This window comes from Lathamus discolor, chromosome 6 (assembly GCF_037157495.1).
Source record: "Lathamus discolor isolate bLatDis1 chromosome 6, bLatDis1.hap1, whole genome shotgun sequence".
Lineage (NCBI taxonomy): Eukaryota > Metazoa > Chordata > Aves > Psittaciformes > Psittacidae > Lathamus > Lathamus discolor.
The window spans coordinates 45,000,233-45,013,436 of NC_088889.1; the positions used below are offsets into that span (position 1 = coordinate 45,000,233).

The 13,204-nt window shown below is 42.1% G+C and overlaps 1 protein-coding gene across 1 annotated transcript; it reads right to left on the reverse strand.

Annotated features, from left to right (window-relative positions):
• Nucleotides 1-995: 995 nt before the first annotated feature.
• Nucleotides 996-5,837, reverse strand: ACTC1 (actin alpha cardiac muscle 1). Its single transcript, XM_065686535.1, has 7 exons — nucleotides 5,789-5,837; nucleotides 5,081-5,229; nucleotides 4,141-4,465; nucleotides 3,363-3,524; nucleotides 3,058-3,249; nucleotides 1,686-1,867; nucleotides 996-1,323 (listed from the first exon to the last, which is right to left on the reverse strand). Exons 2-7 carry the CDS (start codon nucleotides 5,207-5,209, stop codon nucleotides 1,180-1,182), a joined length of 1,134 nt encoding a protein of 377 aa, XP_065542607.1. The 5' UTR covers nucleotides 5,210-5,229; nucleotides 5,789-5,837; the 3' UTR covers nucleotides 996-1,179.
• Nucleotides 5,838-13,204: the final 7,367 nt, after the last annotated feature.

A 13,204-nucleotide genomic window follows, 5' to 3' on the forward strand; every position in this document is an offset into this window, starting at 1 on the left:
AAGTACATGCAGTTTGATAAACACTTTTATTGATATCCTAAATCAAGTTTGTACAAACGCCAGCCTGTACATAGTTCAAACTATGCCACTGACTTGTTCCATTACCTTAATTGAAATGTGCCAGATCATTCTGTATTTTACCTTTTAGATATTACTTCTTAAAAACAAAACACAAAAAAAAAACAAAAAAAAAACCAAACAACAAACAAAAAAAAAAAACCCACCAAGAAAAGCATACAAAACCCCCCAAAGAGCACAGTTATAAAAAGTTGTGGTGAGGAACAGTAAAGCCTATGCAAAATGTGCAATTTATGATTGTCGCATGTGGGTCGAATAGCAACAAAGGATAGCAAAGATTAAGGATTAAAAATTGCCTAAAACATATGAATGATGATGTGAAAATAATCGCAATTGCAATAGTTGTATGTTTATGCAGCAAAGTTTTATTCTTGTGCATTGGTAAAACAAAGACTTCACTTCTTTGGCTTTGAAGAGATGGGAGAAGATGAGTAAATTGTCAGTTCGAATTAATGTTTTGTGATAAATATTTATAGCCCACAGAAAATAATTGTATGGCTCTTAAAGACTGAGCTAATTAGTTATAAATCGCATTCTAAATGTATTAACATTCTTCTTTTAAGAAGCTTTGGCTTTCAATAAATTAATATTAAAATACTTGGGTTATAATAAATGCAAAGGAAGAAATGTTTCTAAATCCAGTGAAAGAACGTGAGAGGTTTTCTTCCTCTCATTCTACTTACTGAGCCTACCCTCAAGGCTATTTCTTTGTAAGCTTTGATATATGATGCTTCCTTTGTTTCAAGTTTCAAAATGTAAACTACAAAGTTGTCACTGATAGAAAACCACAACCTAACACACCTACGTCAGTTAGGGCATGCATGCATTGAAAGATTTGATGGGAGTTTTCAAATCTCAGGGAGTGTAGTCACATTTTTTTAATCAGATAATACTTATAATGAAACAGAAGACAAACATTTGTAGGTTGCAAGTCTCAGATCTTGTTTATTTATAAAGCAATAAATATTAGAATCACAAATAAATTGCACGGGTGTGTAAACAAACTGTACAATGACTGAAGAGTTCAGGAAGGGTTGACAGAAGACTTCAAGAAGCATATCATCATCATCCTGAGTGGGAAGTAAATTGAGGGAGAAGTGCTTAGAAGCACTTGCGGTGGACAATGGATGGACCAGCTTCATCATACTCCTGTTTACTGATCCACATTTGCTGGAAGGTGGACAGAGATGCAAGAATGGAGCCACCAATCCAGACAGAGTACTTGCGCTCAGGTGGGGCAATGATCTAGAATAAAGAAAAGCAACAAAATCCTCATTTAACTGTTACATTTCTGAACGACCATAGCACCAATGTAACAAAACAGTAGGCATTTCCTTCAGTAAACAAAAAACTTCTCTATAATAGAATTAATCTTCAGCAGCTGGTAAAATAGATGTAATATTCCTTAAGAAATTCTATAACCATACTTTCCTCTTTTCCAACACTTGCTTCTAACCGATATAATTATTCTGATTAAGTGGAATTTCTCCTCATTTTTCCACCAGCTGTTGATCTTACTCTTGAGTTGTTCCTATATACCAGTTTAACATTGTGGACATTTTCTCCATCTTTATCCACATTTTATAATACAGACTCAAAATCCTTACCTTGATCTTCATAGTGCTAGGAGCAAGAGCAGTGATTTCTTTCTGCATGCGATCAGCAATACCAGGGTACATGGTCGTACCACCTGAGAGGACATTGTTGGCATACAAGTCCTTACGAATATCAATATCACACTTCATGATACTGTTGTAGGTAGTTTCATGAATACCAGCAGATTCCATACCTTGAAGAAAAAGAATAAAGTAGGTCAGTAAATTAGAAAGAGGTCTTCATGAAAAGAAATCTTGCCATTTCTCCTCATCATTAATACGAACTTCTAGGATCTCTTTGCTGCAAAATTATTTAGTGATCATTAAGTGTTACAGAAAAACAAACAGAATTATAGAACTAGCTTAGAAAATAAAATTATTTGTTAGAAAAGGAAAGAATCATAATGCATGTGGAAAAGGAAAGAGACTCAAAATATACAGTAAAAGAGACTCAAAATACACAGTAAGAGAAGAAGTAGACACACAAGATAAACTCATTCTTGTATGGCAAGGGAAGAAAGCTATATAGAACAGAAAACATGAGGATCATATTATGTCAGTCTCACGAAAAGCACTAGTTGAATACAGTAAAGACAGCAATAAAGACAATGAAAAGAGTTGAAGTAGAAGTAAAGAATAAAACAGTAACTTCATTTCACTTTCAAAATACAGTCTATACTGTTCATAAATATCAAGACAAGACATAACCAAGACAGGGACCAAAATATCAGTACTTGGCGGTAAGAAAAAAAGAAACCAGAAGCAAGTGTTCGTAGGTTGCATTCCAATTTCAACAGGTGCTTCCTGAAAGGCCTGACACTAGATCCACAGTCAGATGTCAGCTGATGAACAACTGCAGTATTGCTCAGGACTTGGAGTACAAGCATTTGTAATATCCGTCAGCTGCACTCACAAACAGCAAAGCTTACTATCTTGACCATGACAATGTTCAGTTACAGTGCATATATACACGTACCTTTGTTCCATTTTAGTCTCCTTTCAGGCACTTTACTCCTTCATGGTATCAGATACTGTCTTAACTGTAAGCCTTATAAATACAGCACTGAAAGCTATTCTTGCCATCAGTGACAGAGAATCATAGAATGTCTGAAGCTGGAAGGGACCCATAAGGATCACTGAGCTTAACTCCCTAATGATGATATTATAGCTGCTCATCACTAAAAAATTGTGACCCTCAAACCTGATCTAAACTTGCAACAAGAGCCCAGAGCTCAGCTGATTAGAACTTGAGAACACATCAACCACAGCTTGGAAGGTCCAGAGGATCTAACCCATTATTTATTTATGTTTGATTTCATGCCTTCTAGATCTTCTGATTCATTTATACCTCCTACAGAAAGGAGAATTTCTGGGGAACACTTACCAATAAAGGAAGGCTGGAATAAGGTTTCAGGGCAGCGGAAACGTTCGTTACCAATTGTGATCACTTGTCCATCAGGCAATTCATAGCTCTTTTCCAGAGAGGAGGAAGAGGCAGCAGTGGCCATTTCATTCTCAAAGTCCAGAGCAACATAGCACAACTTCTCCTTGATATCACGAACAATCTCACGTTCAGCTGCAGATAGATGGGAAATAAATCAAGGTTTGGATAAGCAAAATACTAGCGGAAGAAGATGGGCCAAGAGAGACATGAGGATTTTCACAGGAGGGTAAAGCTGAAGGACTGACCTGTTGTCACAAAGGAGTAGCCACGCTCTGTGAGGATCTTCATGAGGTAGTCAGTCAGATCCCTGCCAGCCAGATCCAGACGCATGATAGCATGAGGCAAAGCGTAACCTTCATAAATAGGTACATTGTGGGTGACGCCATCGCCAGAGTCAAGAACAATACCTGTGAGAGAATGTCAGAGAGCAGTTGGAATCACCTGAAAAATACTTAGAGCCCTTAGGCACAGTAAGCAGCAACAGACATCACAAAATATAGTATATTTGGGGCAGTATAAAGTAGCATCATTCTATTTTAGCCATAAAGATCTTTCACATTCCTTCCACCTTTGCTTGCCTGGACATTCCTGTTTGGTATGAACTTTCCCTTAAAACAACTGTTCTGTGCATATTGTAAGCTAATCCACAGGAGCAGTAACAACATCTACAACAGTGATTGTCTTGATCTGATATGGGCATCTTTCAGTCCAGCTGAAACTCTTAAACGGGCGTAACACTTGTATAACTGCAGTAACTTCACAGGACTGTCTCTTTGTTTGTGTCATGACAAATGGAAGGAGAGTCAGTGCCCCTCCAAAAGCAATGCACACAGGTCCATATTGTCCATGAACTACTTTGTATGGGTTTTTCTGTTATTGTTATCATCAATCACTATATACTAAAAATGCCTAGTTCTCTGTAAATTTGAATGAGTTACAGTTGGTTTTCTTCCCACTTGGAGTGGGAAGGAACGAGAGTTCCTGAAAAGAAATATTTAAATAGTACTTATTTGTTTATTTTACCTGTTGTACGACCAGAGGCATACAGGGACAGGACAGCCTGGATCGCCACATACATAGCAGGTACATTGAAGGTTTCAAACATTATCTGGGTCATCTTTTCACGATTAGCTTTAGGGTTCAAGGGGGCCTCTGTGAGCAAGGTAGGGTGTTCCTCAGGGGCCACACGGAGTTCATTGTAGAAGGTGTGGTGCCAGATCTTTTCCATGTCATCCCAGTTGGTGATGATGCCATGTTCAATGGGATATTTCAGAGTGAGGATACCTCTTTTGCTCTGAGCTTCATCACCCACGTAGGAATCTTTTTGACCCATACCAACCATAACACCCTAAGAGAGGAAAATACAGAAAAGCACTATTTGAGGGAGTCAACACCACAGAGCTCCAACTATTACATCACAGGCAACCATGCTATTTACAAGAAAGGCACAAGCAGTCACACCACTAAAAGGTTGTTTAGGAAAAGAAATGAGCATTATTAGAGTAATAAGTCAACAGAACTTGAAGTTTACTCATAAAATCCTCTTTCCTTTAACCAGCGGAAAGGCTTTTCCCTCCCCTTTTTTTAATTGACATCTTATTTTCAACTACTTCTTTCTGGTTCAAAAGTTTGACTGAAAACAAACTGCACAATATCAGGAGCAGGAAAAGTCAGAGACATACAAAAAGGCTTTATGAACAGGAAGGTACAGAAGGAAATCAGCCTTTTAGTGAAGGAAGATACTCCATATCACTATGAAGCCTCGGCAGCACTTTATTCATGAAAGCAAAATACAAAATCACAAACACGTGGAAACCTGTCACTCACTGCACGAAGTGAGCAGAGGGAAGGGCAGGGTATTTGGCGCAGGACAGAAGAACAAAGGAGGGAAGGGGCTAGTGGAGGCAACTCCTGGAGAGAGGGGGAAGGCTCTGTCCTGCCGCGGTCCTGCCTCCGTATTTACCTGGTGCCTGGGGCGGCCGACGATGGATGGGAACACGGCCCTGGGGGCATCATCTCCGGCAAAGCCCGCCTTGACCAGCCCCGAGCCGTTGTCGCACACCAGTGCGGTGGTTTCCTCGTCGTCACACATCTTTGGAGAGAGGAACGGATCTGAAAAACAACGTGGTGGAGTGTCCAGACCCCCTCGGACAGCCCCTCCGCGTCCTCCCGCCCGCCATCCCGGGAGACACGGGAGGCGGCGGCGGCGGCGAACCGACGGCGGGCGGCTGGAGCGGGTAATGCAGCTCGTCCAGGAAGGATGCTCGATGGCTCAGCCACGATCGTGGGCAGGGCTTTAGACGGATCCGTCCGCCGCTTCGAACAGCGCCCCAGCTTGCAAGACGCTCAGTAGAGCACCATTCGCGGTGCCCTCGGGCAGCGGGTTTAAACCGGAGGGAAAACTTGAAACCGGGGAGATCGGTCCTGCCAGTAGCGCTCCACCGGCGGCAATGCTTCGTGCCCCGTCGGGCAGCGGCGGCTGGCGGGGGGTGGCCGGTGCCCCCGGCAGAAGTAGCGCTAAGCCAGGAGGTGCACAGGCGGAGTAGCGGCGGTACCTGCACCACCGACATCTGCTGCCTGCCGGTGTGTCCCGTCCCATCCCATCCCATCCCATCCCATCCCATCCCATCCCATCCCATCCCATCCCATCCCATCCCGCTGCACTACTCACCGGACCAGCACCGGCGGCGGAGGGGCTGCGGAGGAGAGCCTGGGTGCCGGCCCTGAGGAGACGCCCCAATTTATACGGGCCGAGGGGCCGCACCGGCCGGTCCGCCGCGGGACGGGGCAGCCACCTTCTCCTTATTTGGTCGGCTCCGCGCCACTGAGCGGCCGCGCAGCCATGAATGGAGCCCGGCCAGCCCGGCCGCACGGTCCATGTAAGGCAGGCGCGGGGCAGCGCGCCCCCGGCCCGCCGCATGGCCAAATACGGAGACCCGCGCACCCCTCGGGGACAGCGCCGACGGGGCAGGGGGCGGCCCGGGACCCGCTCGGCTCGGCTTGGCTCCCGCGACCCGGCGTGTCAACGCCCGGAAACGCGGCGCATAACGGCGGAGCCGGTGTGTCCGGGCGAGGTCAGGGGGAGCCGCACGGTGCTGCAGCTGCTGCTGGCCGGTGCTGTCCGCCCCGGTGAGCGGTTTTCCACAGAAAACCAGTCTGTCGGGGCTGCTGTTCAGCCAGCGCTCCGTGGGGTTGCTTTGGCAGCAGCAACTGAGGTTCTTCCACTGCGTGCAGGTAGCATCTGCGGCCCGTGCTGCCCCAGGACGGAGCAGCGCACGCTCAGGCTCTTTCAAACTTTGAGGGGCACGAGCAGCAAAAAAAAATCCTGCTTGTCTCTGGTTTTGAATGACACCTGTAGCACAAAACGGGGTCTGCTCATTTATGTCAATATGCACACACTTAAACTCCCCGATTTTGCTCTTTTAACGTGAACTGTATCAGTAATGCACAATGATATGTATGGGATGGAGGATGAGAGATAGGAATAGCCTGGACAAAAACCACCTATGATATTGATGTAATGTGGCAGTTGTTTTCCTGCTCAGTTGCTGAAACATCCACATTGATAATTCGTTCCAACAGTGGAACCTAGAAAATCCATGTATCTTCAGGATTTTCTGTTCTTTTCTTTTTTTTTTTTCTTTTTTCTTTTTTTTTTTTTTTAATGTTAAAAATAGAAAGACTGGAGAGGCATCCCTTGTGTGGGCTTGGCCTGGTATGTGAATGCAGAGACTGTCCACGTGTGTCCCTGAGGAACTGCATTATAACATGTAGTGCAGTGTCCTTCAGGAGCTCAGCGTATAAACCGCCCAACGTCCATCTGTGTAAAGCACAGTAGAGGAAAAAGAATTGAGGTTTGGGACAGAAGGGAAGGGTGGGATGTACAGGTCAAGAGGGGAACACTAGGTAAAGTGGATCAACAGCTTAAGTTCTAGCTTATTAGATGGCAGCCGTCACACAGTTATATACATCTTCAATGAGGTGGAACAAAAGAGCTTGTGAATGCAACCCAGCCTTAGTTCGGAGGCTCTGGGGGGTGCTGGTGTAAGGGCTATTCTTGCACTGTGCTTTGGCTCTGACAAAGGCGGACAGAACTGGAAGTCGCCGGCTACTCATTTCTAAACTGTATCCAAAGGGGGCGTCAGAGACCCTTCGACTTTTAATTTCTTCTGAAATTGGAGATGGCGGTGTCAGTTTCCTGGTTTCTACAACAATTACTGGGGTGGTTAGCTCCACCCCAGCCGCAGTTTATCTGGACGTTGTGCCCGATTATGAGCTCAACTCTGAAGCAGATGTAGCAATAAATTTCTTGGCTATTGACAGCTTCTGCTTTTCTTTAAATGCCTTGAGGAGAAACAACCTGTTTCAGGTGAGAGACTATTTGTGTGTAAAGGTGTGTGTGTGTATATTTCATACATATATATATATAAATATGCACATACCTGCTATATATGCACGTATGTATCTGTGTATATATACATATGCATGTATTACATTTTTTTCTTAGCTACCTAAGAAAGGAAGGTGAAACACAGTGACCTCAAAAGGTCCAAGCAGGGAAAAACAGTGCTTCAGTGCCTCTGCTTTGGACAAATTTTAGCTCTTTGCTTTCCTGGTATTGATAAATATGTTACCATATGCTGCTTTCAAATGAAAAAAACATGTCAGCATCTTTTACTCCATGGTAAGTTGTAATACATAATTTAAACCTGCTTCTTTTTTTCCCCTAGAACATCTTTGCTCAGAAACCATCTAATGTGAGGGATTGGCCAGCTTCTCCAGCACTAGAGATTGGTTTACAGTGTTATCTCAGCTGTTCCTAGGCTCAGAGGTGTTACAGTATTTACATAGAAGCCCGCTGCTGATAGCTGTCTTGAATTCCTCCCCAATCAGACTCTCCCTGTCATATCCTGCATTCCCTTTGGCTAGAGAGGCAGACGCTGCTGGAACTGAGACAAAGCCAGCTTTGCTGCAAAATCTACACCAGGCTGTGTTTTCTTGCTTACTTTGTAAAAAAATACTGGCTTTCTCTACTCTTTCCTCAAGTTTTAAATTTCCAGGACTCACATATAGGATCCTGGTAGACTTGAGAGTTTACCAATCCACACACACCCCTGGTACATTACAAGGTCAAATGAAAAGGGCACCACACAATGTACATAAATCCCAAATTACATCTGTTTCCTTGTAGCAATTCGAAAAGTACCCAGCTAATGTTATTCCGTTGGCCAAATCATTCTGCTTTCTGCATTAAAACAGTATTACAGACTCAAATAAACCAAACAGGCAAACAAAGAAGCAAAACCCTACTGAAGTACATTATGCAATGTCATCCAGAGGAAAAATACTCCAGCATCTGACTGGTCAGTGTCCCTGCATGCTGTGTGTATTTCTCATGATTTAGCTATTGGAGTGACCCCTGAGACAAAGGAAATGCAGGCAGTATGGAGTGTCGGCAGAGCAGAGAGACCTGCAGTGGACATGATCTGCATGTGCCCCAGAACAGCCTGGACACACAGGAGCATGTAGCCTCAGTGTGTACGCAGTATTAATGGGGTAGGAAAATAATTTATATATGTGTGGCACATGCACACGGGCAAAATTGGACATGTTATTCAACCAACAAAACGCTGCTGTGACTGCAGCCAAAATCAGAACGGTTCTTGCCTCTGCATGGTTAAAATGTGAATTAAAAAAAGACACTGTGATTTTATGATGCCCAGAAATCCTCACAACTGCTTCTCAGCTGTAAATGAAAAACATCCAGCTTAAAAATAAAGCCTTGATTCTTCAAAACCTGTAAAGCATAGAACACTGGTTACCACTGACTTTAGATTATTTACAGTGCTTAACATTGCATTCAGAAATGAAAATGTGTAGGATCAGGTGCTTTATTTTTTTTCCCTTATCCTTTCAGATTATTCTTTTATTATGTGTACATGTTCCAATAAAAACAATAAACTTCTCATAATGCACCAGACCATTGCATGTACAGTATACCCTTACCTAGCAAGTCTTAAAGCAGACAAATGCTCGCTTAAAATCTTCAATTTCTAAGCCCAATGAATTATGACATATAAAATCTGTCCTAGCACAGAGCCAAATGTTACCTCTCTTAAGCCTCAGGCCAGCGTAATCTTCAGAAGAAATTTTACTTTTTCAAGAATAAGAAGCAAATGCTACTCTGACAGATTTTCTTTTGTCCCATAGCAGCTGTTTGGAGCTATAAGGGCTTTAGAAATATAAGCAGCATTGCAGCAAAGTTGTATTGGTGGGCAGGAGATGAGATGGGAATGCCAAATATACAATGTATGATGAATATCACTGTCACGAACGAGTCACCGCCCCAAAGGAGTCATACATGGTTATATCTATGTCTGTTGTAGTTGTGAATCTGTCTCTGTGTTCATGCAGACATACAAAGAGAAGCCAGAAAAGACAGATCTGCTGTCACCACCAACCTGAAGTCGTTCCCTGTGAAAAGCTCTACAACACTTTTCCAATTATATTTTGAGCCTCCCAAGTGAGAAATCCTTCTCCTGTACTGCTAGAGGACAGCTTCCCAATTTAATAAACACACTGTCAGGAAAACTTCTCCAGAGAATTCATCAGGTATTTCGCTTTCTTAATTATGTCTCATTCAGCCTAGTAATAGCCCATGTTTCATACTTAATACATTCCCTGTCTTCTCAGCATTTAAACTTTTCACATAGCTGCAGGCTGTTATCATCTCTCTGCATCTTTCACTCACTCATGTACTGCTGCACATCTATAATTAACCTAAAACATCTTAAGTGTGCGCTGAAATGGTGGAATCATGGGGTGGCCACCGGGAGTTAGAGATGCAGCTGCAACATCTTGTTATGAAGCTGAATTAGGCACAGGCAACGTATGTGGAGAAGGTGAGTGGCAGCAAAAAAACTATGCTTCTCAGTCTCCGAGTCTCCAGAATCGTTATTTGCCACATGCCACTTACAAAGAAAGGCTGTGACTCTCACTCCCATTACATTCACTCTGCAGCAGAGAGAGGGCTCAGAGAGTGCTGAGATATCCTAAAAGCACTGTGCCTGCAAGGGAGGAATGCCTGGCTTCCAGAAGTGCTGTGCATCTCTCACAAGCCAGGGCATGGCAGGCACGACAGGGTAGGACTCCAGCATTCCATACTGTGAAGATTACAGTCTGTTCTGAAATAAAAGGCAGCTAGGGGAAACTGCTACAATTTAGGCTTCTCAGGCTGTCTTAAGCACTGAAGGACATGGAATAGTTAAAGAGGGCAGAAATAAGTCCTGAGCACTTTGGCTGTTGCCAGCATGTGTCTCAGTTGCTAGTCCTGTGCAGTGGGAGATAACTGCCATACATTAGAAAGCTGATTGACAGTATTGCAGTCTCATTTCTACTGTTTCTTTGGGTTTTTTTCCCAGTTAGAAAACACATCAGACCTAAGCATCAGAAAAGGTGGAACATGTAAAACATCTTTGTGTATGCTTGTTCATTATCACACAATCATCATTTGATACTTGATGAGTCTCTGGCTGCTAATACCGTTTCAATGAGTAACAATTCCAAAAGCATAATTGCTAGATGTACCAGAGACGGTATGAATTTATCTTCTATTAGGTATAATTTAAAAAACAGTGCTTAAGACTAAATTCTGCCCAGTTAAATTAAATTTGTGATTATTTTAATTTAAATTTTATTTCCTTCTTACATGTGACTGTAAAAAGCTCAGATTTGCAGAATTGTCACCCAGGAAGCATAAAGAAATTACATGGGACTTCAGCATGTATTTCATTAGTATATAAATTATCTAGATTAAGACCTAGATACTTAAAGATGACAAAGGAGAATAGTGAGACGGAAAGAATGTAAGACACAGACTCGGAAATTTGCAGCCAAAGGCAGTTCCTCACCCTGATTTATGTCTCACTCCAGTTTCAGTTTCCTCCAAGCTCACTGCACTCTTGTTTCTTTGCTGTAGATTCTACATCTGACATGTTCTATAGGGAGAGATCAGGACTTCATAGCCTATCTATGTATTGTTTTTTCAAATTCAGCATCACAATTGGTACCAAACCAGTGCCATGAGCAGATGCATATCAGTTATGAATGGTGGTGTTTCTAGCACACTTCTGTAACCTTTCAGTTTAGTCTAGTTCTCTGTAAGCCCTTCTGCAACGTCTCTGAGTCACAACCATCTGTAGTAATTCATGTCAAAGTTTGTAAGGACTATTCAGAATGTTTCATTCTAGGAATTTATCTTTTCCATACTTTACTGCTTCTAATGTCCCCCTTTTCATCAAGTTCCCTTACTTTTATGTTATTATCACTTTCACAGTATCCTCTGTTTCATTACCTTCCTTCTGCTGTAATTCCCATCTTTGTCTTCCTAACTACATATCTGTAAGTTCTCCAGTGCTATATTCTCCAGTATACATACATGATTGTGTGCAGCCACCTATATACAAAACCAGCAGACACCAACTCTGGGAAAAGGAATCACACTGCTGAAGAGTTTTCCAGAGAAACAAGAAACATACTTTTTTTTTTCCCCAACTAGCATACAGTTATAGGAAGATGAAATCTAACACTTCTATTTTGTCATTACTGGCCGGTCTTCTTATTCATACCCCACTGCATTACTTTGATCTTACCAACGTACATGAGCAGAAGTCTACCACAATGAGTGGGGTTCAATAATTTGAAACAAAAGGAATCTGAATCTACCAGCTGCTGCAAAGCGCTGTGTGAGTTTCCAGATTGTTTCTCAGCTGATTTTTATTTTTCAGAATCAGAGACATATGCCTCATAATTACAAGAAAAGCAACAATGAAGCAGTCTACTCTAATTGCATTCTAGCTAAGGAATTAACTTTTAATAAAGGAAGCCATCAAATACTGGCTTTTCTGTTAATCTCTCTACATGCATTCTCTTTTATTGCATGTTAAGGCAGGAACTCCTACATTTCTTAATCTGTATAAACTAAACAGAGAGGGAAGTATTGCTTTACAGATGAGAAGCTAAGGTTCAGCAGGATGAAGTGACTGAACTTACACTGGAAAATAGCAGTTCATGTAAGAATTGAATCCTACTTCTGAAGACCAGTTCCAGCTGGTGAATGAGAAGCATGCCATTTTTCCAAGTATGAGTACATAAGGGCTATCTGAATCTATGATGTACACAGGAACAGTTTGCTTTGCCACAATTGATAGACATATCCTTCCAAAGAAATATCATTTACAAGATTCTACTGCTGATGGATTCTACTGCTGCTATTAGGAACATAAAGGTATTTGATGAGTCTCATAAAAATGTGATGATTCCAACCCACAATTTTGCAAAGTTGTATGATGATTTCGATAAAAGCATCTCAGTTATTAACAAAGGAAGTAGCTGGACTATGATATATGGAGAAAACATTGCAGTAAGTGAATTCAAGGGCAGAACTGGAGGATGCTGAGACTGGCTCATAACTTTCTGGCAAAATTATTTCTCTTGCTAAGAAAACACAGATTCTTCAAACTACATTTTACCCCAGAAGTTTTGTACTCCTGTGGTAGGGGCATTTCTGAGTTACCTGTAGAACAAAATGCTTGATTTCCAATGTATTGGAATACTTTATTCTAGTTCTGGTTATCCTTAGCTTAGGAAGTCCTGTTACTAGCTCAGCCAACTTAGTAATTATGTATGCTTGACACAAAGATGTTTAAAAGTCAAGTTGAAATTAGCGTTTTGTATAAAGCTGTTCAACATGCCCTGCAGATAAATAGCAAACAGCAACTATGTACCCTTCCATTTAAAACATCTCCAAGACATAATTTAAATTTCTGTTTATTGGCATTCTTTCTGTAAAGAATGGCCAGAGAGAAACTGTCCTGAACTTGGGAACAATGATCCATTGAAGGTGAGGATTTGAATCATTACAAAAACCTGGAAAACTGCTTCAAAAGAGGGTTAAAATTGAAAGGTTAAATGCATATTTAAGGAACAGGTAATCTACCTAAAATCTCTGTGATTCAAGATCAGAGGAAGTACCAGATGGCATCAGTAAAATCTCACCGGCAAAAGTTCATCATTTAAGTCAACTGGG